General features: G+C 49.2%; 7 protein-coding genes across 7 annotated transcripts; 4 read left to right on the forward strand and 3 right to left on the reverse strand.

Moving 5' to 3' along the window:
- Positions 1 to 1,923: 1,923 nt before the first annotated feature.
- On the reverse strand, positions 1,924 to 2,724 carry EsH8_I_000856 (uncharacterized protein; the record flags this gene model as incomplete). Its single annotated transcript, XM_083268269.1, has 1 exon — positions 1,924 to 2,724. One exon carries the CDS (start codon positions 2,722 to 2,724, stop codon positions 1,924 to 1,926), a length of 801 nt encoding a protein of 266 aa, XP_083118707.1.
- Positions 2,725 to 3,526: 802 nt separating this feature from the next.
- On the forward strand, positions 3,527 to 4,414 carry EsH8_I_000857 (SET domain-containing protein; the record flags this gene model as incomplete). The annotated part of the gene is made up of 1 exon (XM_083268270.1): positions 3,527 to 4,414. One exon carries the CDS (start codon positions 3,527 to 3,529, stop codon positions 4,412 to 4,414), a length of 888 nt encoding a protein of 295 aa, XP_083118708.1.
- A 1,324-nt stretch (positions 4,415 to 5,738) lies between these two features.
- Positions 5,739 to 6,590, forward strand: EsH8_I_000858 (uncharacterized protein; the record flags this gene model as incomplete). The annotated part of the gene is made up of 2 exons (XM_083268271.1): positions 5,739 to 5,769; positions 5,866 to 6,590. The coding sequence occupies 2 exons, from the start codon at positions 5,739 to 5,741 to the stop codon at positions 6,588 to 6,590; spliced, it is 756 nt and encodes a 251-aa protein (XP_083118709.1).
- An 88-nt stretch (positions 6,591 to 6,678) lies between these two features.
- Positions 6,679 to 8,089, reverse strand: EsH8_I_000859 (uncharacterized protein; the record flags this gene model as incomplete). The annotated part of the gene is made up of 6 exons (XM_083268272.1): positions 6,679 to 7,045; positions 7,096 to 7,122; positions 7,171 to 7,239; positions 7,291 to 7,549; positions 7,602 to 7,833; positions 7,898 to 8,089. The coding sequence occupies 6 exons, from the start codon at positions 8,087 to 8,089 to the stop codon at positions 6,679 to 6,681; spliced, it is 1,146 nt and encodes a 381-aa protein (XP_083118710.1).
- Positions 8,090 to 10,415: 2,326 nt separating this feature from the next.
- EsH8_I_000860 (tyrosinase family protein) lies at positions 10,416 to 11,743 on the forward strand (the record flags this gene model as incomplete). The annotated part of the gene is made up of 3 exons (XM_083268273.1): positions 10,416 to 10,627; positions 10,716 to 11,153; positions 11,212 to 11,743. 3 exons carry the CDS (start codon positions 10,416 to 10,418, stop codon positions 11,741 to 11,743), a joined length of 1,182 nt encoding a protein of 393 aa, XP_083118711.1.
- A 536-nt stretch (positions 11,744 to 12,279) lies between these two features.
- On the forward strand, positions 12,280 to 13,173 carry EsH8_I_000861 (uncharacterized protein; the record flags this gene model as incomplete). Its single annotated transcript, XM_083268274.1, has 1 exon — positions 12,280 to 13,173. The coding sequence occupies one exon, from the start codon at positions 12,280 to 12,282 to the stop codon at positions 13,171 to 13,173; it is 894 nt and encodes a 297-aa protein (XP_083118712.1).
- Positions 13,174 to 22,500: 9,327 nt separating this feature from the next.
- On the reverse strand, positions 22,501 to 23,355 carry EsH8_I_000862 (uncharacterized protein; the record flags this gene model as incomplete). The annotated part of the gene is made up of 1 exon (XM_083268275.1): positions 22,501 to 23,355. One exon carries the CDS (start codon positions 23,353 to 23,355, stop codon positions 22,501 to 22,503), a length of 855 nt encoding a protein of 284 aa, XP_083118713.1.
- Between the last annotated feature and the right edge of the window lie 897 nt (positions 23,356 to 24,252).

The raw sequence follows: 24,252 nt of genomic DNA on the forward strand, positions 1-24,252 counted from the left end.
ACTTATTGTAATGAAGGACGAAAGAATCTGCTATCTTGCAAATATCTGGTCCTTCTGGACCCGAATCGCCATCAGGACTTTCTGTCGCCCATGCTCTTTGAAAGCCCTCGGCGATTATGTAAGGTATTTGAAGTTGAAAAGACTCCCAGTAATACCGTCCAGAATGTCCATGTCCAAGGTTTGGGACTACAATTCCGACAAGGCGGGGAAACTCGAGATGAGTGGCATGTATACGTGTGGCAGGATCCTGAGTGAGAAGCTTAATGTCTTCCCTAACGCGATGTAACAAATCACTGATCTTGTAAGTATTCTAAACCAAGCGGTAGCATAAAATAGATTCCTTACGTTTCAAACGGCTTCAAAATGCGAAGAACCTTTGAATTGTGTAGCACTATTCGCGCTTGCAGTTGATCTGCGACTGGCGCATGAAGAACACTCCATTCGTCGTTACTAGCACTGCTAAGGCAATGCCGATTGTTATTTTCGATCAGAAGACGGCATTCATGGAGTGTTTCTTCGTAGTCGCCAATAATCTCGTTGAGGGACATACGATCCCATTGCAACGGCCTAAGTCCTCCTCCTTGGCGCAATAATTGATCCGCATTTTTTACTATACGACCGAGAACGTCAAGGCTCTCGGCCAAATCTCTTATGTTACGACCAAACTCTGCGTTTAGCTGTCCTGGGTTGCTGTTAGTATTTGTCACCCTCAGAACTATAGCCGTCACCCGCTGGAAAACTGCTCAACGCTGCGCCAGCACTTGTCTGGGATGAGGGCTGAATCTAAGATCTGACGCATAGGATAGGTTGAGCTACAAACTAAAGACTGGCTCTGAAATACATCAAAACCAAAATGTTGTAATATATATAAAGGATCAAGGGAAATAGAATCCAGTCATGTGGCACTCTTACAACAAGCAACTCACCTGTGTTCAGGTCATTACTCCAGCCGAAACTATAGACGTCCCACGCAAGCTTGCTAAAGTTTGCGATTTCTGACATTGGAGTAAGTGGGAAAAGAATCGACGAAACCCTCTGCCGATGGCACCTGATGAGAAGATGGGTGCTCGATGCGAAGCAGAGTTTGAAGAAGTCAGTGAAGTTGAGTGCGACGATAGATAAAAGCTTCCAAAATTGGGCTTCAAGTCGACTACTACGAAACAAGTGAGGGGAACAAGGAAGCCCGACTGCAGGGTAGGGGAGCACGGCAGAGACGTAGTAGATGTCATCCAAGTTGCAACGGAATACCAAATTGTACTCGGGGTATGGGAGAAGGAGTCAGAATAGTAGAAAACGATGAAAGCGTAGGACTCTGACCGAAAATTGAAGGAGCAAAGAAACAGAAACAGAGTGGGTGGCAGCGAGGCTGAGGGCCATGGTTGCCCTTTAGGAACCAGGATGAGTGCTGGTCGGGTCACGACGCCTTGCCGCCCAAGGGTGCCTTGCCAGGGTAATTGCCGAATGAGAAGTATTGTCGAGACATTACACAGTAGCATCTGCAGGCAGCAGTTGAGCTTGGCCTAATCTGGCTGTGGGCTGATTTCCACAGACGAATGTTGATAGGCCCAGCGAAGCGAGAACGAATAGGAGAGTCTGGCTGCTGTACTTGTGTCAACCTCACTGCCCCCGCCACCGGCGTTTGGCAAGTAGGATTAATAAGATCAGCAGCGTAAAAGCCCTGCATTTTTATGTTTTTTTTTGCAAAATTCCCTAGTCGCCTCCAAGCCGCATCAGAATGGCAAGGCTGCATGGCCACCTCGACGATAAATGATGAGTTCGCCAACCCCGCGCCTGAGCGATTGTACCGGTAACATTGGTTGCTAGTCACCCGTTGGTCACATCGAGATACATGTAGACATTGCTTCACAGCAGTATTGATTAACTATTGCTAGACTCCGTTAAATGCTTTGTCCACAGCGGTGTCTACAAGGAAATGACTTTCTCGCCATCGTATCCCGCGGCCTGCGAAAAGTAATATCCACGCTGGTTTGTGACCAACCTCAATGGTTCAGCACCTCCCTCCCGCTCCACCGTAAAATCGCAGTTGTAATGCGTGTGACCAAAAGCCCAGACCTTGACCTTGCTGCTTTGAAAGCAAGGTTCGCCAGACAAATCCGTTGCAAAGCCGCTGGTGATTGTACTTTTGGCGTGTCTTGGGTCGATGGCGCGGCCATCCCTGGATGGGCTCCAGTGCGACAGGATGATGATTTTGACATTGGACTGCTCGAGCTGTGAGACCTGCTTGTTGAGCCATGCAAGGTCTCGACTGTGCGCGTTGTTATGCGCACCGACTCCCCAAGCCTCGGTCTGGAAGAAGTCGCTGAGCCCCATGCCGACCGAGTCGGCGCTCTGTGGCGGAATGGATGAGAACAGGCTGCAGCCTAAGATTACGGTGCTAGACTCTGGGACCCGGAAAATCGTGCGGTCCAGCAGAACAAATTCACCCAGTGACGTGTTCTGTTTGACGTCTTCTTCAAAGTCGCGCAAGACCTTGAGCGTTTCGGGCCAGCTGGAATGGTAGGCCTCATGGTTCCCAGGCACAAACAACACAGCGCGAAACCGTCGGAGCTGCTCCGTCAGGAAGGCAATAAATCCATCCTTGTGGGCAGCGACGTTGCCTATGTCGCCAAGGAGTGCCAGAAATGGTGCTCGAGGGACGGCTTCGAAGAAATCGTAGGCTATTGGGGACTCAAGGTGCAAGTCAGAGATGATCTGGAGTTTCATGGTGAGAGGGGTTGGTGATGGGAAGTAACGGTGTCGTCTAGTCGTAGTTGATGGTGACTTCGAAGTGCTCTTATTTTATTTTTTATCTTAGTAATTAATACGGTTTAAAGATTTAAAGAAAGATCATTGCAATTGATTGCTGCCAATTAAAACCCATAAGCCATCCCCATGGGTTTTTAGTCTACAATACCCACCAAACCATAAACCACGGTTATGGTTTACCCCAAAAAAACCCATGGCTCGGGTATTTTTAAGCCTGCTCTGGGGTGACTATCATCATAGTGCAAATATTTCACAATTCTTACTAATTACTGTGTCCCAACTGTTTGCTTCCCATACGTTTCCTTGTTATAACATTAGCAATAAATATCAAATTAGATCAATCAGCATGATTCCATTGTTTAGACTTATTGTTTTATTTTTCGAACAATTTTCGGTATTCTAAAATCGGGCAATTCTTTTCATCCATGGCTTCGCAATACAGCTGCTCAAGCGCCGGCGTGGTGGAGAAGAGCCGGAGCGACGATAGGTAGACTGGAGCCAAGTGGACTTACACACACAAGAAAGAAGCCCAGCACGACGATGGGGGTAGAAACCACGAGGTTATCACGTATTTTGCTCGTGAACACAGCAGAAATGGCAAATTGAGGACCCCTGGCGTTCCTGCACGCTCAGCAAAGCGGTAATCTCCGCAAACGCCCCCTTCCCTCTTTGGGCCTCACAGGTACGCGACGAAATATTTTCCTCTTTCAGGGGCACTCACTCACACCTTCACCACCAAAGGAACCACTGCCCAAGTATCATGTTCACCATCCGTCAAGCCGTGGGCAAAGGCCTTGGCGTCTTTGCCTCGAAACCAATCCGCAGAGGCCAACGCATTCTCACCGACCAGGCTCTACTCACCATTTCTTCCTCAGACAGCAGCTCAATCCTCAAGCAGGCCCACACCCTCTCAACAGCAGGCCACCAGGCACTGCTCTCACTGTCAATCAATCCCAGCAAGTCGACTATTTTTAGCTGGCTAGAGTCTATTTGGCGAAGCAAGTCTGCGCCACAAAATACCGTGTCAAACCACACGATCCTCAACATCTTTCGCAACAACAACTTCAACATCGGAAATGACACACAGGCACTCTTCCCGCAGGTTGCGCGACTGAATCACTCATGCATACCCAATGCCCAAGGGAATTTCAACAAGACGCTCAGTGCTTTCACGATCCATGCGACGAGGAACATCGAGCAAGAGGAAGAGATAACGATATCCTACCTAGACGAACATCTGGGCTTGCGGGAGTCTAGGCTGAGCGCGCTCCATGACGGCTATGGCTTCACTTGCGGCTGCGCCGCCTGCAACCCTGCCACCTCAGAGGCCGGCGAAGCGCGACGGACAGAAGTGAAGCGCAAATTGGAGCACTTTACTGAAGCCGCCTCGGGAGACCCAAACGATGAGTTTGAGATGATGATTGCGCTCTTGGATGCATACGACGTGGAAGCTATCCGCGGACGGGAGGTTTCGACGATGTACATTGCGGCTGCACGCAAAGCCTTCGGCTTGGGAAGATCGGAAGAGGGGCACGATCTGGCTCTAAAGGGTCTGCGTTTAGAAGAAGATGCCGTAGGTAGCGACAGTCCATTTTACTTGGCCACACGGAAAGAAGTACAAGGCCTTGGGGTTGATGTCAGGGACTGAGCGGCTACGTCTGAAATATTGATAAAGCACTAATCATCTCTAATACAGCAAACTATTACCTAATATCCTGCATTCCCCCTTCCTTCTAGAGTGATCGAATACTAGATGTGGTGTACATCTTAGAGGAGGGTGCAGTAGCGTTCGGATTTAACACGCCGTATGCGGCAGGACCGGTGGTATCAGAACTTAAAACCATGGAGCCGTGTGGGGGTTAACTATCGCTTCGCAGTACCGTTCGAGTTCTACATTTGGGCTAAGTTCTAAAGAAAGCGACCAGACCTTTAGAGCTACTCCACATTGTATCCCTTTGGGGGTGTTTGTTGGATGATTGTAGGGAAACGATCGTCATCCAGGATCGCGATGACTTATTTTGCTGGTACAAGGTAGTAAATAACTCGGCTGCGACGAATCCAAGTTGTTTCCCCCAGCTGTATCATGTTTGCACTACGATCATTGGACACTGAAAAGAAAGGGCGGTCGTGTCCTGCGACGTCGTCTTGGAGACCAGACCGCCTTAAAAGGGTAATGTCCGAAACCCGAATAACGCGAAAGTCGAATGCGTCATTCATATGTCCGACATATCTGCTAATGCCGGAACCGATCATATTCTGCAAGAATGACCCCTGGGAGGAGCTATTCAATGTGCGCACGGATCTTGATCATCGTACGACTGGCAGCGCTTGATTCCATTGTCGTTATATCGCAACCAAGTTATTAGCATGCATACAGAGGTTAGGGAATACTGCAATCGGATAAATGCACACTATTAACAGCAATGAAAGTTTTTGATGCCAAGGCAAGTAAGTATTCACCGCCTTGTTAAAATTATTAGTCCACTTGCACACAGTTGGACATCCAACAAATGATCTCCATGTGTCAGCAGGGACAGCAACGCACCCCATAATTAAACAGCTACGTTGAGTTTCGTCACTGTAATTATGGTGCAATACGGCAGACATCGTACATCAAAATACAAAGCATACATGCATGACAAACTTGGCTTATGCGATTAGATTCCGTCCGCGGATGCCGCTCGGACCAGGCGGTCTTTACGGAGGACCCCCCGTGCCCCCTCACCCGGAGTTTAAACCTGCACAAGTCCGAGCTCGTCCGCCATCGTCCGCCATCATCCGTCCGTCCAAACCGATCAGCTTAGAAATTGGGTTGTTGTTTGCATCACTGCTATAGCAAAGTATAAAATGAAACAGAAATCGCGTGAATTAAAAGAAGACGGAGGGACAGGCAGATTTACAAAGCATCAACCTTTCCTAACAACACCCCTACAAAACAACACAATTACAAAACAAAATCACCCCAAAACAAAATGACCTCCAAAAGAATCATACTCATCACCGGTTAGTTTGCACCACATCCCCGCCACATGGATGGCGTAAAAGAAATCCACGTCGACGGTAAAAAGTTTTTCAAATGCAAATCCTGACACATCGCAGGCGCCAACCAAGGCATCGGATACGACAGCAGCTGGGCTCTCGTTTCCGCCTCCCCCGACAACCATGTCATCGTCGGCAGCCGGAGCCTGGAGCGGGGCACCAAGGCCGTGGAAGACCTCCAGGCCCGCAAGCCGGCCGGCACCGTGAGCTTGCTGCAGCTCGATATCACCTCGGACGACTCCATAAAGGCTGCCGTTGAGAAGCTTACCGCTGACTTTGGCGTCCTTGATGTCCTCGTCAATAACGCCGGCGTCGTCATTTCAAACGCTAAGGACAGCCGCTCTGAGCTTGTCGATACTTTCAACACCAACGCCGCGAGCCCTCTCATCCTCACCGACGCCCTCGTCCCGCTACTCAAAAAGTCCAAGGACCCGAGAATCATTAACGTGTCAAGTGGCCTTGGCTCTATCTCTGAGCGCGCAGATCCGGCATCACCTTTCTACAATGTCGCCGGAGAGGCGTACCGTATTTCTAAGGCAGCACTGAATATGGCAACTACGCATATGGTGTACACCTACCAGGGCTGGGGTGCCAAGGTCTGGGCTTACTGCCCAGGATATGTGGTGACCAACTTGACCGGGGAAGAGGACAGGCAGAACAGAATCAATTCAGGTGCCGAGAGCTCGGAGACTAGCGCGCAGGGCATACTTGAGATTGTGGAGGGAAAGAGGGACGGCGAAGTGGGCAAGTTCCTGCAGCGATACGGCAAGCAGTTCAATTGGTAAAAGTTTCTGTCGTGGTGTAATGAGTTTAGTTTGAAGGGACTAGGATAGAATCTATAGAAATTACCGTTTGAGATATATGATGTTCACTTCATCGCTGGATCGAAATCTCCGTAGTTCGCATGATTCCATGCCCCGAATCATCCTTGAGAATCATGTCCTCACTACCAGATGCTCTACTTCCGTCCTTCCCATATACATCGCCGTGGGTATTGCCAACTACAGTATGGCGCACTTCGGGAGATCCAACAAAGGGGCGGCCGTGCATTTCATACTCCCCGTGGCTGTCATGCACCCTGTATCCCTTGCGACGCATCGATGTATTTGTACCAGTCGGTCGCCGGTTTTCGTACAGCGCGCCATGATATCGGTCGCTCGATGAGATTTTGAGAGCGTGTCCCACGAGGGGTTTCAACGATGGTGCGCAAGCGGCGATAATTCCTAGGTTTAGTTGCAGGCTATAAGGAAGTTAGCAATGGATAGTGCAAAGACACGGAGGACGACTTACAATTCCCAGAACTGGATACTTTGATAGCTTTTGCATTGTTAGTTAGGCTGATACGACGAGGCGATAACCACTTACAAGGACTTGTCCGTGTCTTTCCCGTAAGCAATTTGGAAGACTGATTTGATAATGCCCATAGCGACTGCGCTGCTTTATTGTTAGTTATATAGAAGCTATGTAACCAGGACTCTGACTTACAAATAGCCCAGACTAAGAACAACGATCAAGTATATTCGAGTTCTCAGTTTCATTTGCAAAGTCCAGATGATGGTCACTGGAAGCGTCGCAAAGCAAACGTCGGTAAAGATGTTGAAGGCAGTGTTTATGAGTCCGAACTTAATAAACAGGGTAATCGGGTAGCACTTGGGTTTTAAACTCTTGTCCCAGTAACCCTCCAATGGTTGGCAGAAGAAAAAGAATGTCATCCAAGCCATGATGCTATACGCCGACACGAAAACTGGGAGCGGTTCAGTCAGTTGCTGCATACAGGACCATTGTTTGTTGCCCACCTATCAGTGCCCAAAGCGATCGCGAGTACCACGCGCTTCGGCTAAGTCGCAGCAAGGAGAGGCCGATGGAGACCTTTAGCAGGGCCAGGCCCGCAATGGAAGATATGATAGATTGGAAGAAGCTCGATTTTCGCATAATGACCATGTTGTCTTCGGGAATTGTGATGGTGTGTTTTCCAAGTCCGTAAAACGATTGAACAGCAAATACCGTCATGCCTGCTACCGCGCAGAGCTATCAAATGCTTGTTACTTCATCTTTGTCCTCAAGTTACTGGGGTTTCCTGCTGTAGACTTACCACAGAAGCAACAATTACATAATCATCCCTTCCCATAACTTTAACAACAGCCATGCGAGTATAGACGCGGAGGCCAACGAACAACAGGGCAAGAGCGTGGAATCCACCAGTGACGCCTACGATCATGGCAGTGTTGCTTTCCTTGGCCCACTCCGGGTCAATCGGCTGCGTCGGCGGCTGGCTTGAGGACATGGTGGACAAAAAGAATGCAAATAAACGCTAGAAAGCACTAATACAGAGAAAATTCGATCAGGGAGAAGAGAGTCAAAGCTAACGCAGAGGGCATGGCCCAAGGATATGGTTCGACTATATGTAGCATGTGAGAGCAAGCATCCCGCATGTAGTAACAACAACCAGAGAAAAGAAAAACCTCGACACAAAAACCTTACTAACCTATGCAAGTCGCCTGCTTTGTCACATCACATACCGCGGATTCTTTAACCCTGTATGTGTATGAGCCGTTTCAAGTCTACCTTCCTCGCTAGGAAGAAGGTATAAAAAATAACGGTTCTGGTGTGGCGAGACCCCTTATGCGACCAGCTTCATCTAGAACATGATTTCCGATGGGATGGAACCGGGTGAACCTTTAGTGAACAGTAGGTCTGCGGCGCAGTCATACATGCGCTTTCCAACGATTAACTAGCTATTGTCGTAGTACCCTCCCCTAAGTACGCATCTAGGATCGAGATAACCGTTGTAATTAACACATGGAAAGAATCCAATTTTTAACTCACCACATTCCGCTACTCACGACTTGGATCTGGCATGATCTGTCCTTGTATTTTTCGTCTTTCTATCATCTTTTTGCCCCCTCTGTGAACCACGGATGTGGCACCTCCATGTTCACAATCCACACCGTCAATCAATGTTGCAGCCTCCAACCAAATCAATAACGGAGTAGTTTAGCGGTGCAATGAAAAATTATCATTTCAAGTCCCGAGTTCTCCGGAGTCAACTCATTTCCTTTTTCGCAACTTTGCCTCCTTGGCTGCATGAGCGAATCCTGAGTATCGATCATATTGAATCCGCCAACTCCACTCCATGTATCGTAGTCCCAGATACGAACGAACGTTGTGGGTCATTGGCTCCGCAACGCTTTCTGGCTGTTCGCACAAGACGGGCTCGGCCTTTTGGTCAACAGCAGATGTGACAAGTAATTCTCAAAAGCGAAGGAGTATCAGGGGAGGTCGACTTGGCAGACAAGTAGAGGAATAAACGGGTACAAGAATTCCCACTTATTATGTGTCCATGAGGTAACTCAAACCGACACAGGCGATCCTTTCCTTGAATGATCACATCTGCAAGACATGAACAGTTGTGTTTTTTGCGGATAATGGAAATTGAACCGGAATGCCAAGGCTTGGGGGCCAGGGATAATGGAGACAAAAAAGCAAGTAGATTCATCGGCATTCTGCAACAGCAGCAGACATAACCACAGCTAAGACTGACCCTTGCATACATCCATGTTAAGTGGTGTGATACGGGCCGATTTAGAGCTTGTTCCCCGAGCTCCCCGTTGGCACTAACAAATATTGTTGACAGGAGTGGAGTTTTTGCATGGCTTGGCAGTTGGAACCAACACAAATTTGAGATTTTAACGAGACGTAGACCGAGTCTGCCGCCTTTGCTGCCCTGTTCAAATTTCCCTCGGGGGAGCATTTTCCGACACTGGACTGGCTTGTGCAATCGTAGCTCAGCGGCGCGTAAGGAGTTGCGGTACGCCGCACGCGCTTCCCCGGCACCAACGCAATTTTGTACACTCCCACACAATAAACACGTGGAAATCGAACGGCAGATGACACACTCAACAGCAGCGGCTTTGAGGCACAGTTCGGCACATAATGGAAGTGCCGTATTTGCCGTGTTGAGCAAGTCTGCGGAAGTTTGTTTGCCTCTCGAGCAGAAACTTTGGCTTGGACTTACCCAAGGTTGCAGGATCTCCAGATACAAGGCTGAGGAGAATGTCTCTGGCGTCACAATCCACTGTGCAACAGAGCACCATGTTGTCCAAGCTTCCCTCGGGATACTCCCTTTTGTCTCCATCCGCCATCCTATCCGCCCAGTGGTCGTTCGATCGGATCTCGCCCTCAGGCTCCACCGAGTGGATCGCGCGGGCTCACTGGTTCATGGATCATGGATTATGCGCGAATATGACTTTCCCCTCTAGGATGCACCACCGAAAGGCCGAGGATTTGAGCCCCCTTACCACGACCACATGCAGGATGTTGACCAACGACTGAGTAACCTCTGGTTTTGACCAAAAGGTGGCGATATCTGTGTTCGCCAAGCTAGCTATCACCGACGCGTTGAAATTAAACTCGGCTGTGATGGCGGTACTTATATTGGGAACACCTGGTCGGCGTATATAGAAGCTGTTCAAATGTTCCAATACCACGTTCTTGTGTCTTTTCCCCCATCCTCCTCACGCTCTCTCTTTTTGTAGATCCTTTCCCCCTCCCGACGTGGCCACTTGCATTCGGAAGCCCCTTTCATCAAAGCCGACCCTCCCGCAGACACAATGCATCCCGTCAAGGTCATGGCCCTCCTGGGCTTCTCGGCCGTCACTTCCGCGGCCCCCCTTGACACCCCTCTTGAGGCCCGCGACGCCGGGGACATTCTCGCGGAGCTGCAAGCCCAGGCTATGGAGAATCTCAAGGTTGCCGAGGCCAATGGTACCCTCTCTAAGCGTGGAAGTTGCAATCTGTTCAACGCAAATGTGCGCAGGGACTGGTGAGTACTCACTTCAGTGAAATTCACCCATATATAACACATGTCTGGTGTCATTAGCTGTTCTATCTGACAATCATCACGTTTTTAGGGCTGCTTTTTCTACCAAGGAGCGCAAGGAGTACATCAGCGCCGTGCAGTGCATGTTGACTTCCCCCTCCAAGTCTGACCCAGCTTTCGCCCCGGGAGCTCGCAACCGATATGATGACTTCGTTGCTGTCCATATCAACCAGACCCGTAGCATCCACGGCACTGGAAACTTCTTGACCTGGCACAGGTATTTTACCTGGGCGTATGAAAACGCCTTGAAAACCGAATGCGGCTACAAGGGAGCTCAGCCCTACTGGAATTGGTTTGCTCACACCGATGACCCGCGCAAGTCTCCCGTCTATGATGGCAGTGACACCAGTCTGAGCGGAGACGGCTCCTACGTGCCTCACAACGGTAGCGTAAGCGCTTCTCCCTTCGGGGAAATCCCGGTGCCCTCTGGTAACGGTGGTGGCTGTGTCATGAGCGGCCCGCTCGTCAAGTAAGGATTCCTGATGTCGAAGTTATTCACAGATGTATGATTTCTAACAAAATTCTAGCATGACCGTCAACCTTGGGCCCGTAGCTCCGGGCATGGATGGCTTGGAAGCCAATCCCAACGGCGCGATGGAGTACAATCCTCGCTGCCTCCGCCGCGACCTGAGCGCCTATGCAGCTTCTACCTGGCTAACAACGCCCAACCTTCTTAACGTCACTATTGGCCAGGCTTCCAAGAATATCTCCACGTTTCAGAACGAGCTTCAAGGACGATTTGGTGACAAGTTCCTCGGTTTGCACGCCTCGGGCCATTTTGTCGCAAACGGAGACGCCAGTGACCTTTACTCCTCCCCGACGGACCCTTCTTTCTTCCTCCATCACGCCATGGTCGATCGCGTCTATTGGCTTTGGCAGGCTCTGCACCTTTGGGAGGCTTTCGAAATCGCTGGTACTATCACCATTCTGAATCTCCCCCCTAGCCGTGATGCCACTAAGGATGATTTGATCTATATGGGCGTATTGGCACAAGACCGTCCTATCAAGGAGCTTCTGAACACAATCGATGGCTCACCATTCTGTTACGTCTACTTGTGATTTCAAGGTTATCAAGGGGGTTACGAAGAACCGGTATAGTTAGAAAAGATACCTACATTATAATACTACATAATGATAATTTACTCACTCATGGAACCAAGTTACTTGGACTTGAATAAATTCAAATGTTGGCTCTATTGTGACTGGTTCAGGCTATACTTAGTGTTCTTTAAGTTAGCCTGACCACTCTAAGTGGCCCGTTTTGGTTTTTGTCACACCTGTGGCCACAACATAATGCCACACAACCCACGAAAGTGCAACAAATTCTACAGTCAGGCTACCAATCACAATTAGGAGCCCAAGTGAGCCAGGTTTTGCGGGATAAACAGGGGTCAAGGCATGCAGTCTGACATGCAGTTAGTTACTCCACCATCACAGGTTAACTTGTCTCTTTGCAACAGGCGCACAGTGAAGTAATAGGCCGCACACGGCTTCATCCGTTTTTTGCTGTCATGGTGCAACTTCGATGATTGTTTGATCTTTAGGCCTCTCTCACTTCGCCACGATTTAAAGCAAGACCATAACAGAGCCCCAAGATGAGCGAACCCAAGACATACTTCATCCTCCGCAACACAGACTACAAGCCTGATGGGCTGATTCAAATCGGCCAGCTCATCGCCGACCCCCGAACCCCTTATCGGCGGATTGCCCCTCCTTTCAAGCCCCTCCCGGCAGAGAACCTCCACCTGTCATGTAAAAAAGACTGGTCTCTCGAGAAATCCAAGGGAAAAGAAGGCGAATTTGGCGTGTTCGCTCACTTCCTCACCGCAATCACAGCGGAAACATCAGCTCATGCATCGCGCGATATCACACAGTCATGGACCGCTGCGACTCTGGAGACCGCGTTCCTTGAACTAGGCGAGGACACCGACTCACCTTACGTCAAGGCCAGTGTCAAAGAGGCTGCAGTGCAGAAATGGCTGAAGCGGGAAAAATTCCTGAAAAAGGTCATTTACATGGTCACTGGTGTCAAGATAGCGAAGAAGCCGGGCGAAGCCTCGTACGGGGTTTCCAGGACGACGGGTGTCGCCGCAAAAGTGGGAGGCGATCCTGGCACCGCGGGTGCTGTTTCGGTTGGAGTTCAAGGAGGTCTTGATCGTTCCAGAAGCATTTCGGAAAGTAGCACGCCGACCGACGACTTCGTATTCGCGTATAGACTGCGAAAGATCCACATCAGCTTGCGCAACAAAGCCACGCTTGGTAAAGACGTTTCAGGGGCTGAATTGCACAACGACGGTAATGTGAGCGGCAGTGACGAAAGCGAGTTTGAAGACGAAGAGCCGGAGGAAGTAGTCCTTGATGTAGACGAAATCGACGATGTGCGAGTGGAATCTCAGGATTTTGGGCGTTCTCTTCCAGCTCGCGATGTCAAAAAGGAGGGAGTTGACGAGGATGACGATAGTGAGTGTTTGGTTGTCTTAACAAGATAGACCCACTGGGCATAATTCGTAAAGCTGGAAAGATGCATACTTGGAACAATCACTTTTGCACATTTCGCCTCTGTCGTTGAGATGCAGTTTGATGACGATCTGTCTTGAGGACGGAGCAAGGTGACCTGGGCGAGCCAGGCAGCTTTGCAAGACCCTGGTTAGTGAGACCAGGGCTCTGTCAGTAGATTATTTCAGAACTACACTTATGATCCGTGCATCAGTAGTATATAGATTTCTGGTGACTGTGCTAAAAGTAACAGTATAGGTCTTTGGCAAAGCCCTCTCTACCTTCCCTTCCCTCTCCCTCTATCCTACGTGCCGCACTTTCAAAGACTCAATGACCAAGTTTGTATTCTTGTTTTCCTGTACTTATCCATGTATGTTTCGGTGTTTGCTTGCTTTGTATTTGCAATTTTCTTACCTAACTAAGTCCTTCAGCCCTTCCCAATGCGATATGATTATCGCCGTCATAGTCAGGGTACTTTCAATGCGGCAACGGTTCTAGGCACGAACACGACCTGAATGGCGACCTGAATCAGGACACGAACATGAATACTCCAACCCAGAGTCATATTAAGATCTCGAAACCATCCTCATAGTAGAAGGACGAAGTCGGCATGCCCCAGCTTGTCGAGTCACAAATTGTCCAATTGAAGTATTTTACTTAAATATAGTCTGCAGTAAGTAGTGATGTCGATTCATCGGGATAAAGAAAGCAGCGGAGCGGATCAAGACCAGCTATTAATCGAGAAAATCAATCACTTTTTGCCAACAATCCGCCACATCGAGTGTGTGATCATTTACGGAATGGCTGAAAGCATGAGGTGCCTCCGAATATTCGTGTTCCATGACGTTCACACCCGCTTGCTTCAGTTTCTTCGTATAGTCGTGTGCCTCAAATTTTAGGCAATCCTTGCCAGCAGTGATGCTAAGAGTCGAAGGAAGACGAAGAGATTGTAGCAGCTTGACGTCTGTTGCCAGAGGTGCAATGAAGATTTGGTTCTTGTCGACGTGAGGGGGCAAGTAAGATGCCTCCATTGAACTCATCACCCAAACCGGCAAGCTCACGGCCTGGATCTTAGGGCTACCCGCATTATATCTGGTCAAGTACGGTATGTTGCTGGCCATAACGGGATACAGTAACACCTGAGCCGTTTGACAAAAGTTTGCTGGAAGTCGCTGCCGAAATGCGGCACAAGGACCTGAAGTGAACGATAGGAGCAAAGTGAGGGCAGCCGCCAAGTTGCCGCCTGCAGAGTAGCCCATGATTGCCACATGTGCCGGGTCGATTGTCACGCCTAGAGACTCCGCAGCTTCGGGGCTCAGTGACCACCGGAGAACTTCATACAACTGGAGAAGCGCGTGGGGATAGGGATACCGTGGCGATTTGGCGTAGTCGACGGATACGATGACTAAGCCGGCCTGTTTGGAGACAAGTTTCGTTATTTCACGCACTGGATTACGATGCTTTGATTCACTAAACTCACACGATCACTGAGTTGGCGGTCGATGTGCTCGCCATCCGTTGGTTGCCCCAGAACAAAACCTCCGCCCTCAGCGACCAGTACCATTTTCTTCGGGGCACTGTCATTGTTATGGGTTTTCGGGACGCATATCGAAATCCGGACATGGCCTTCGCCTAGGTTCGGGGTCGATACCAGCAAGGTTTTGTCGAACAGATTGCCAGTCCCGGTCCTCAAAGAAATAGCCTTCCTCAAAACCCAAGAGATTGAATGAAGGTACGTGGTGAATGTAACGCCATATCCAGGGCCGCTGGTGACTTCAGGAGACGCGATTGAGGCTTGGTCCATGATGGTTACGTTCCCTCGCCCTGGAAGGTGATTTTTTGCGCCCGGGTGATGCAGTCGGGCCCTTGGTGTTTGAAAAAAATATTGACAGGGACAGTATGGCAGCCAGCGAAGCACGGCTGTGGCAATAGGAGGTTGAGCAGATCTGGTATGTACTATTGAAGGAAGGAAATGTAGTACACTTAAATGGCCACTTGAGGTGGGCCACTGATTACACCTTTACTTAGCCGAGGTCACATGTATCCCCATATTGTGCAGTTTCGAGCACTGGATGGGACTGATCCCCAACAATACCCCAACCCCAGGTTCCGCGTTCCGCGTATTCTCCTTACCGACGTGGACAAAACATCCAACGCGTACCCTTCGCAGAGGGTATGATATATCTAAACTTGCACAGCGTCTACATACGTAAGGCTAGTTTTCGCCATGGTATTCTCGGCTGGCTTTTGTTTCTTGTGTCAAATTGCAGGGGTGGCCAATCGACTGGATTCTTGAGCATACTCAAACTTCAATCTTAGAAATACGCGTTTAGTAGTTTGCGGTTATTGGCTGGCTCTTACACTAACACGCCAATATCAAACGCTCCCTTATTCGTACACCTGCTCACCCAATCACCTCAAGCTTCGTCTCCCGAGGAGGTAAGAAAGAGATTAGCGGTTGAGTAAGTTGATCGCACTTAAACCACCCAGTTAGTTGTCACTGGCTATGTATGGAAACCAATCAAGTACTTGAAAATTTCGTCTCAGTTTTGTTTAAAGTCCAGCGTGGTAAATAGCCTCTGTCAACTTCCCCCCGAAGAATTGGTCCATTGGCATGACCTTGCTTACACCTCCATGATATAGGAAAAAGCTTTCTCTACCCGATGTCGGATTTAGATAGTTGTATCGATCTTGTTTTGGTGCCATGCTCATCTTCAGCAGAATGGCTTTGACGACATCAGGGCTCTTGAATGCAAGCTTTTCGGGAAGCCTGACAAGGTCTATGTTTTCGGAATAAAATTGGTAAATGATGGCAACAAGTGAAGCAGCAATGGGCGCTGCAAAAGAGGTACCTGACATCGTTGTCCACAGTTCTGAGCCGTTGGCCTTTTCGATAATCCTCAAACCCATTTTCTCAGCAGCTTGCCTCAGCCCTGAGGGCCAAATCGACTCGACATTACAACCGAGAGTACTAAAGCAATAATCAGAGCTTTTTGATACTTGGGGACTGATATTAGATGCGTAACCAGTATGATCGCTTGCAAAGATTTTGAATACGCCATCTACTCTGGCAGGATATGACACATCGGCCCGCGTGTTTCCGAAATTACCCGCAGCACCGAGCAGAATGATGTTGGTTTTTCGGGCCACATTCATCGCGGATCGTAACTCTCCGGATTTATTTTCATCAAATCCAAAGGACATGGAAATGATGTCAGTGTCCCATACATAGATGGCATGCTGAAGAGCCTATAGATTGCATAATTTGAGTCAGACTAAAAAATTTCACCAGTTTTGCCGTGAAATGAAGGAATTACACACCTCTGCAATCTTCTTCTCCACGTTTGCATCACGTTTCATGGTCGAATGAGTTCTGCCAATTCGTGCCACGGAAAGTTCAACATCAGGGGCAAGTCGAAGCACGATGCCGGCTATGAAAGTGCCATGCCCATCTTCGTCAACTGGGGTGTCAAGACCACTCTCAAAGTCTTTGTAGAGCGAAGTATTGGTGTATGGTCGGCATCGTTGCCAACGTTTCTTCTTGACAAAAGGGTGAGTTTCATCAAGTCCAGTGTCAATAATAGTGAGACGTGTTCTTTCTACAGTGTCGTCAAATCGACGGGGTAGAATTCTTTTGCGAAAACTGATAAATTTCTGAATCCATTCGTTGCTTTCTCTGTAGCATAATGACCAGGTTAGCCCAGGCATATTCTTGAGAATCGTCTAAACCTCCAAGTGCATGAAAGGCTTACCTGCTACTGTCGGGAGATAGCCTGGCGTCAAATAGAATGGGATTGGAGTCAAGTGCACTAGTCATTTCTAAATATTCAGATGCTTGTAAGTCGAATGCGGACGTCAGGCTCTAAAACGAGCCAGGATTGTTCGAGGTCAAACTTACCAGCCTCAGACGCTTCAGAATATCCCGTATCTATTCTGCGCAAACCCTGTTGCAAGCTTGAGATGAGATCCTGTGCCTCTTTCTCTTGTTTTTCCTGTTCTTCTTGCGCCTTTCTTCGATCTTCTTCTTCTTGCGCCTTTCTTCGGTCTTCGTCTTCTCTTGCCTTTCTTCGGTCTTCTTCTTCTTTTGCCTTTCTCTTTGTCTCTACTTCTTCTTTCGCTTTTCTTTGATCTTCTTCCTCTTTTTCTTTTCTTCTTTTTTCTCTTTCCTCTTTCCTCTTCTTTTCCTCCTCTTTTCTTTTCTTTTCCTCCTCTTTTCTTTTCTTTTCCTCCTCTTTCCTCTTCTTTTCCTTTTCTTGTTTCTTATTTTCCTCCTCTTGTAGCCTCTTCTGTTCTTCCTTCTTCTTTTCTTCTTCTTTCTCCCTCTCTCTTGTCAAGAGTTGCTGGGCCAAGCCTTGCCACTTATCAATTGCAGCAAGCCTTCGCTCATCAATCCGCCGCTTTGATCGTCTGCTTATCCTTCGTAATAATATTTTCCATCTCTTCCTTGCAATTAATCGTCGAGAGAGTCGGTACCATTTCAGGCGTATTTCTTCCTTGCGAGGCAGTATGTCACGCCTTACGCGCAAACACACCCTCTTAAGACACCTCTTCCAGCGTTCGCTTGCGAGAAAGCCAATCAAACTCGACCACTTCGTTTTGATTTCATTCTCCAGCTCTAAGACGCTGTGAAAATCTCTGGAGTTGCGGCCCTTGATGGTCAAGCGAAACGCCGCAATGCTTGAGTGAATAGCGGCATGTACCTCATCTCCTTGCTTTCGATCTTTCATGTCTTGGATATAAATCGAAACTAACTCCCATCTCGCATCCGTAATTACTTGTAACTCTCCGATGTCTGAGCCGTTGCCACATTTGACCAACGCACGCACCTGGGTCTTGAGCAATCGGATGCGTTCCTCGAGTGGGATCTTTTTCCGACCAAGAAGCTCACCGCAGCACTCAAGGACGTCGTCAACGTCCTCTCCAAGCCTAGGGTTTTTCTCGGTGTAGACGTTTCTGACAGAAAGACTTAGCGCCTCGTTGTATATCTCATCGGCTTTCTTTAGTTCTTGGTTATCCTTTTTCTGGTTGGCAGTTTCTAGCAGCGCGGCAACAAGCTTCTGCCGGGCAGCTAGAATATGTGCGTTGTTTCTGGGCTTTGAAGCCTCTCTGGCTTTCAAAGCCTGACGACTGAAGTCTTCTGCGCGGCGATAGTCACCCAAATCGAAGTAGCAGACAGCAAGGTGTTCTCTTGCGAGGACAGTATCAGGATCTGTTAGCGGAAGATCCTTGATATGATCCCAAAGTAGAGCCTGCAATAACATATCTGCTGCCTCTCTCGTCTGACCCGAATCTGACAATTTTGAGGCTTTGGTAACTGCTCTTCGAAAGTCTTGCCGGGTAAGGTTCTTTCGGTCCTCTAGGCCTAACCCACGCCCGCTGGGCGACCCGATTTTCGGTGCTTGTATGTCAGTGCCGCTGGAGGTCTTGATACTGGTCCCTGAGATTGTTTTGTTGTTTCTCTCATTGCCACCGCTGTGAATTTTCGGTCCTGGATCGGCACTCCGAGCTCTTCGAGCAGGCTCTTGTGGAACCGTCAGGCTGCTGTCACTCTGTCGTCCAATATTCTGGCTGGAAACATTTCTTCTAGGTCTCGGCTCGTTGAAACTCGAGGCACGTGAATGATGAGGTTGGTCTATCTTGTCTCGGGGTTTCTCCGCGTGGTCGTCCCCCGTTGATTTTGGTGCCATATTTGGTGTTTAATAACGGCATGTGGGCCACACCGGGGCAAAGTATTTTAGTCTGACTGCAAGTAATGATTATGAGCTTTAAATGAGCATCTTGGTTCCATACGGATCGCTATTTGGTGACAAGGCCGCCGACAAATAGTGACAGACGAAATGTAGTCAGGTCGACACCACCCCGCTCAACCGATCAGAGCATCGCAACCTTCCTTAGGGGTGGGGTGCATCACCTGATCTCGCCCAACCCTGTACAATGTTGCTGATACACCTAGATGAGTCTGCATAAACATAAAGCCCTATGTGTTGCGGTAGGAGACAGCGTGGTGAGGGCGGGGGCCTGGTTTAGTGCGCAACAATGATTCAACTCAGATCAGCTGGTGAGGCAAGACAGATGTCGACAGATATACCTTGGTCAACTGTTAGTCATCAATAAGAATCCTAAATGAATGTGTCTTTCGCAACGCCTGTAAATCTGACTGTTGGTATATCGGAAGGAAAGAGCGCAAAGATGACATTGTTGCGGGGAACAAAGGTTGCAATGGTGCGGGAATAAGTGCCGTTTTAACCCACTCTGCGGACATGTCCCACCGTAGCCTTCCAGCAGGCATTGGATGCAACTCCAGCCATGTCCATCTAGTACCTACCTCAAGTCACCTCCATGGAGAAAATTAACTCGAGACTGAGCAACAGAAAGGGGTGGAAAATCTGTAGGGATTGTATTACTTTACTGTCTGCCAAACTTATATTCCAAATGCCTCACAAAGCCCCAATAACGCTCAAATCCAGTCGCATTTACTACTCAAAAGCACTCTTTTGTCAAGTGCCAAGGGTTTGAATCCGTGAATACTCGCTTATGTACGATTATGGCACCCGCATGCGCAAGCCTTAAAGCCAGACCTCTTCTGTGATCACCCGATGCGGCAGAATGCACCCGTTCGTAAGGGGACAAACTACCGAGGCAATCGCCATGCGCCATTGGTCATCCAGAATGGTGCCGATAAGGAAATGCTGACGAATATCTGCGAACGTCCATTTGTAGTCTCTGCTGGATGAAATCTGACGCGATAATGGAGCACCGTAATAGGGCCTTCGGATTCGCCGGCTTGGCCGTTGTATTTCTCAACATGCGCGGCTGATGGCTGGGAACCCAGTACGCAGTCCGAAAGCCGCTCACTGTCATCTTGCTAGACTGTACTTCCATGTCAAGGATGTCCACCTCAGCCTGATCCGGAGCCTACACAAGTCAATGAAGAATGCAGTTAGCAGATTCCAGGGTGAACTGCCAGAGAGGTGGCTGGATGCCTCTCATTCCCAACCTCACTTTCTTTCCAGCCTTGTCCACGCTCAAACTTTGTGATATCTCCAGTTCACTATCTCAAAAATGCGGCATGATAACTAGCGCACACGATGCCTTGATGACTAGAGGTCTTTCTGGGCGCTAACATAGTCAGTTTTATTCTCAACCTTTAATCAAGGGTATGGCAACACAGGGCCGTAGCCTGGGATGCGCGGCATCACCACGAACCCCGGCGCAAGGCCGAGGTCGAGCCCGAAACTTATATACTCGCCAACACCTACTCCGTCTACACTTGTCATCTCCCGACGAGCAGTCAAAAGGCAAGAAGATACAACTAAGATCACCATTACACAAACTCTTCCTCGGCCATCCAGCACTCGAACAGCAACCGCTACGCTACATGGCGACCTGCCATCGGACCCCCCTGCTCCAGCGCCTGGAGGTGTTAGCGACAAACAACTCGGAGTCATTCTCGGCGCCACCTTTGGAACAGTGGTCGGTCTTATAGTTATCGGTTGTTGGCTTTTTAGAAGACGGCCACGGAAAAGACCATCTTCTAGATCTCCTCGTAGAAAACCCTCACCTTACTCATCACCCGCTTCTTCACCAACCCCATCGGCTCCAAGACCTCCAACAAGCACCAGAGGGCGGCAAGGGTTCAATGAAACCTCCAACTATCCTCCTCCTGGGAGCAGCTTCAGTTACATCCCAAGTGGTCCACCCTTCACAGGCTCTGGACCGCCACTCTACCCAGAGTCTGAGCCGACATTCCAGGGTATCCCGCCGACAAGATTCCAAGGACCAAGCAGAACTGGTAATAGAGACCCGGGCTCGTTTTCGCAGGGTGTTCCAATGCAAACAGCCGAGCCTGCAGTTGCAAGCGGAACAAATGTCGAAACCTCAGCGGGAACTGGATATAAGCCAAACCCACTCGGTCTTAATATCCCAGCGGCACAGCCTACTGGACCAAAAATTGTCGATGTTCCACTCCCCCCTAGCCAACCTCCGGCAACACATTTTAGACCGCCGTTCGTCAGAGATCTTGGTCCAGGAAGTAATCGACTTGGAGGTATTCTGCCGTCCAAAAACAAGGCCAACAGCACTGTTCATGGTTCAATTTTGAAGCCTTCGGCAACCCAAAGGCATAAGAAAGAAAGTGCAAAAGCTTCAACACATACAAAATTCGAAGACAGCCGTGTACGTGATTCACACGCTGCGGTCCCGGAAGAGCCCAACAACAACCCCGGACCAGAACCAATAATCGTATCTGTCAACCAGGGGCCATCCACTGCTGGCAAACTCAAATCAGAAAGCCAAAACCAAAAGCCTAGTATATATAAAACCCCAGGCCCCAAGCACAAATCACACGTAGGTTCAACGCACACTAAGGGCTCCATTGTACCGACTGCAGCCTACGGCCATCAAGGTTGTCTACCACATCTTTCCTCTAATTTATTGGCCTAACTGACCCTGAAAACAGCTGAATACGTTCGGCCTCTGCCCTCAGTATACCATCAAGATCAAGGCTATCCTGACCAGACAAACGGCGGATTTCCCACCACCACAGAATCGCACCTGCAACCTGAGGAAGGGGCTGAAAAGCCTTATGAAGTTCGCGATGTAAGCCCTGCATCTACGCCTCCGCTTGCCAGAGATATACGCGCAAATCGACGGCAAAACCGGCGAGCCAGACCGGCTCTCAGCATGCCGGTTAGCAGAATGCTTGGAGTGGAAAGAAAAGAGCAGAAAACAAAAGAGCAGAAGATGTCACACAATACCCATCGACATTCGAAGAAGTAGAGAGAACCATCATAAGTCTAATTCAGGTTTATACCCAGGGTCTAAACCTTGCCACCTGTATTGTTTTACTTGGAATTGATTTCAGTAACAAACCACTTGGATTCAGAGCCTCATTCTGCAGGTTAAGCCCGTCCAACGTGAACATCGCACACCTTTTGCCAACATGGGCTTCTCGGACATTAGCCAGAACGGATTGTGTCTGATTAATATCTTGCGACGTTGAAGCGTTTCAGTCACGATATCAAAAAGTTAATAGTTCATTCAATAGCCGGTAATATACACTTCCATATCAGCTAGCCTGTGAAAGCTATCCTCTACGACTACCATGTCTCGGGAAGAACTACAAGAACAGAATTTACATCATAAACATTAAAGGGTATAGTGCCCAAAATCTCCCTAAAACGGACCAAGTATTACGCCACCGATAAATCGCGGCCGTCGTGTTCTACGGAGCTCTGTCCGCGACCCGGGCGGCCTTGAAGCTGGTATTATTAAAAGAAACCGTCGTCGTGGCGCCGTGAGACTGCGGGGCAATGCGCTTCTCAAAGCAGTGTCCAAGACGAAGCCAAGATGAATACGAGCGCCGAGACATTTGCGACAAGACCGCCGAGCAGCTTGGCATTCGCCTCACTGCGGGCAGCATTACAGGATAATGACGATAGCTTGCCATTGGGGTCAGGCCAGGTCCCATTTGGACATTCGGCACGGGCAAGCATCGCCGTTTTTACTTTGTCCGACAAGCTCTCGTCCATCTTCAGCCCGCAAGGGTCTGGCGCTGTTGACTTTGAGGCTACCACAGGGCAAGTAGTGCCCCGATACGTCCGGGTGTCGGTAATCTCCAGACTGGAAATGAAAGTTGGGCATGCGTTTGCGTCGACGAAGTTGGGCAGCTGTCCTGCGTCTGGGTCGATCGAGAATATTGTGCTGTTATCGTTCGAGATGTCTTTCGCGCTCGCCGAGTCGTCGGTCGTATTGACGGGGCAGCTGCCGAATAACGTCGCTGTATACCTCAGGCGATAATGCCGTTGGGTTGCGTTCACCAAGTCTTTGCGAGACGAATCGATGACCAAAAAGGACCCGTTGGGAGGACGACTGGCCTCCGAGTCTGTCTGCCAAACACCCGAACTGAATAACTGCCCCGTGCCGGATTCCTCAGCGTCGGTGAAGCCGTAAAGGTCCCATTTCAGCCAGAAAGGGAGACTTTTTTTGTCATCCTGCCAGAGCTGTGAGGCGTTGCGAACGGCGAAAACGACAGGGAATGGCCAGACTGGTTTGTAGACAGCGTCGGCCCGGGGAAATACGAGGTCGACCTCGATGTTCGCAGCCGTAGCAAAGGTGCTGCCTAGGAGATGCAACAGCATCAACGAGTGAAATAGGCGGCGTGTAGCGGCAGACATGGCGTTTGATGTGGGCGTAGCCACGGATAAGAAGGTATGCCAACAGGAAGAGGTCAGACGAGGAGTCACAAAACGTACTTTCCCAAAGAATTAAATATTGATCGGCGAAGGAATGAACTCCCCAAGCAGTGGTGGTTCTTAGTGGTGCCATATCAATTGGTTGGCTCGCCTAGCCCCGGACAAGGGTGACCCGGAATCCTGCCTGGCTTACTTCCCGATTACCCGGCCTCGTAAAACTTGAAAAGCGGAGTGATACGGGATAATAGAGCAAGTTGCGGGTTCTCAGTGATGACATCGAAGGTCTCATTTCAATTGGGTTAGGTCGAAAAAGTTTGCCTGCGCCACCAGCCAACTAACCTATCTCAGCGTCAAGTGCTTACGGCTTCAGAGGCTTGATAATGGCATCAATCAAATTAGTCAGAGAATTGTACCTGCGCCTTGATCGTCTGACTACTCATTGCATTGGAATGAGACGTCTCGCACCAAACGCAGCTGTCTAGCTGTCGAGCTGTCTGACACCAACCAAGACAGCTGCTCAAATGAACTCTATTGCAGTTGGGTGCCAATGCAGCCCTGTTCAAGGCCCACTTCTTCCTTTGGTGTTTTATTGCAGCTTATCGTACAAAACCGGGTTAGCATCGCTTCTGGAAGTTGTCCAGCCTCGACATTCACTGCCAACCAAGAGTGAACCCCTGTCAACTTCCACCAACTTTGCCTACTCTCTTTTCTACATACCAGTGTTCCCTCCATTCAGTTATTATGCGTTGAAGCAGATCCCTGGGCTTTGCGACCTATCAAACTGACATTTTCTTTCTTTTTTCCCTCTTGTTTGAAACACCTGCTGCTACAGTTGCCACTAAAGGTCTCTAAAAAAGATTAGATAACTCGAGACAGGAC

The sequence above is a fragment of the Colletotrichum jinshuiense genome, chromosome 1, assembly GCF_051148585.1.
Source record: "Colletotrichum jinshuiense chromosome 1, complete sequence".
Taxonomy (NCBI): domain Eukaryota; kingdom Fungi; phylum Ascomycota; class Sordariomycetes; order Glomerellales; family Glomerellaceae; genus Colletotrichum; species Colletotrichum jinshuiense.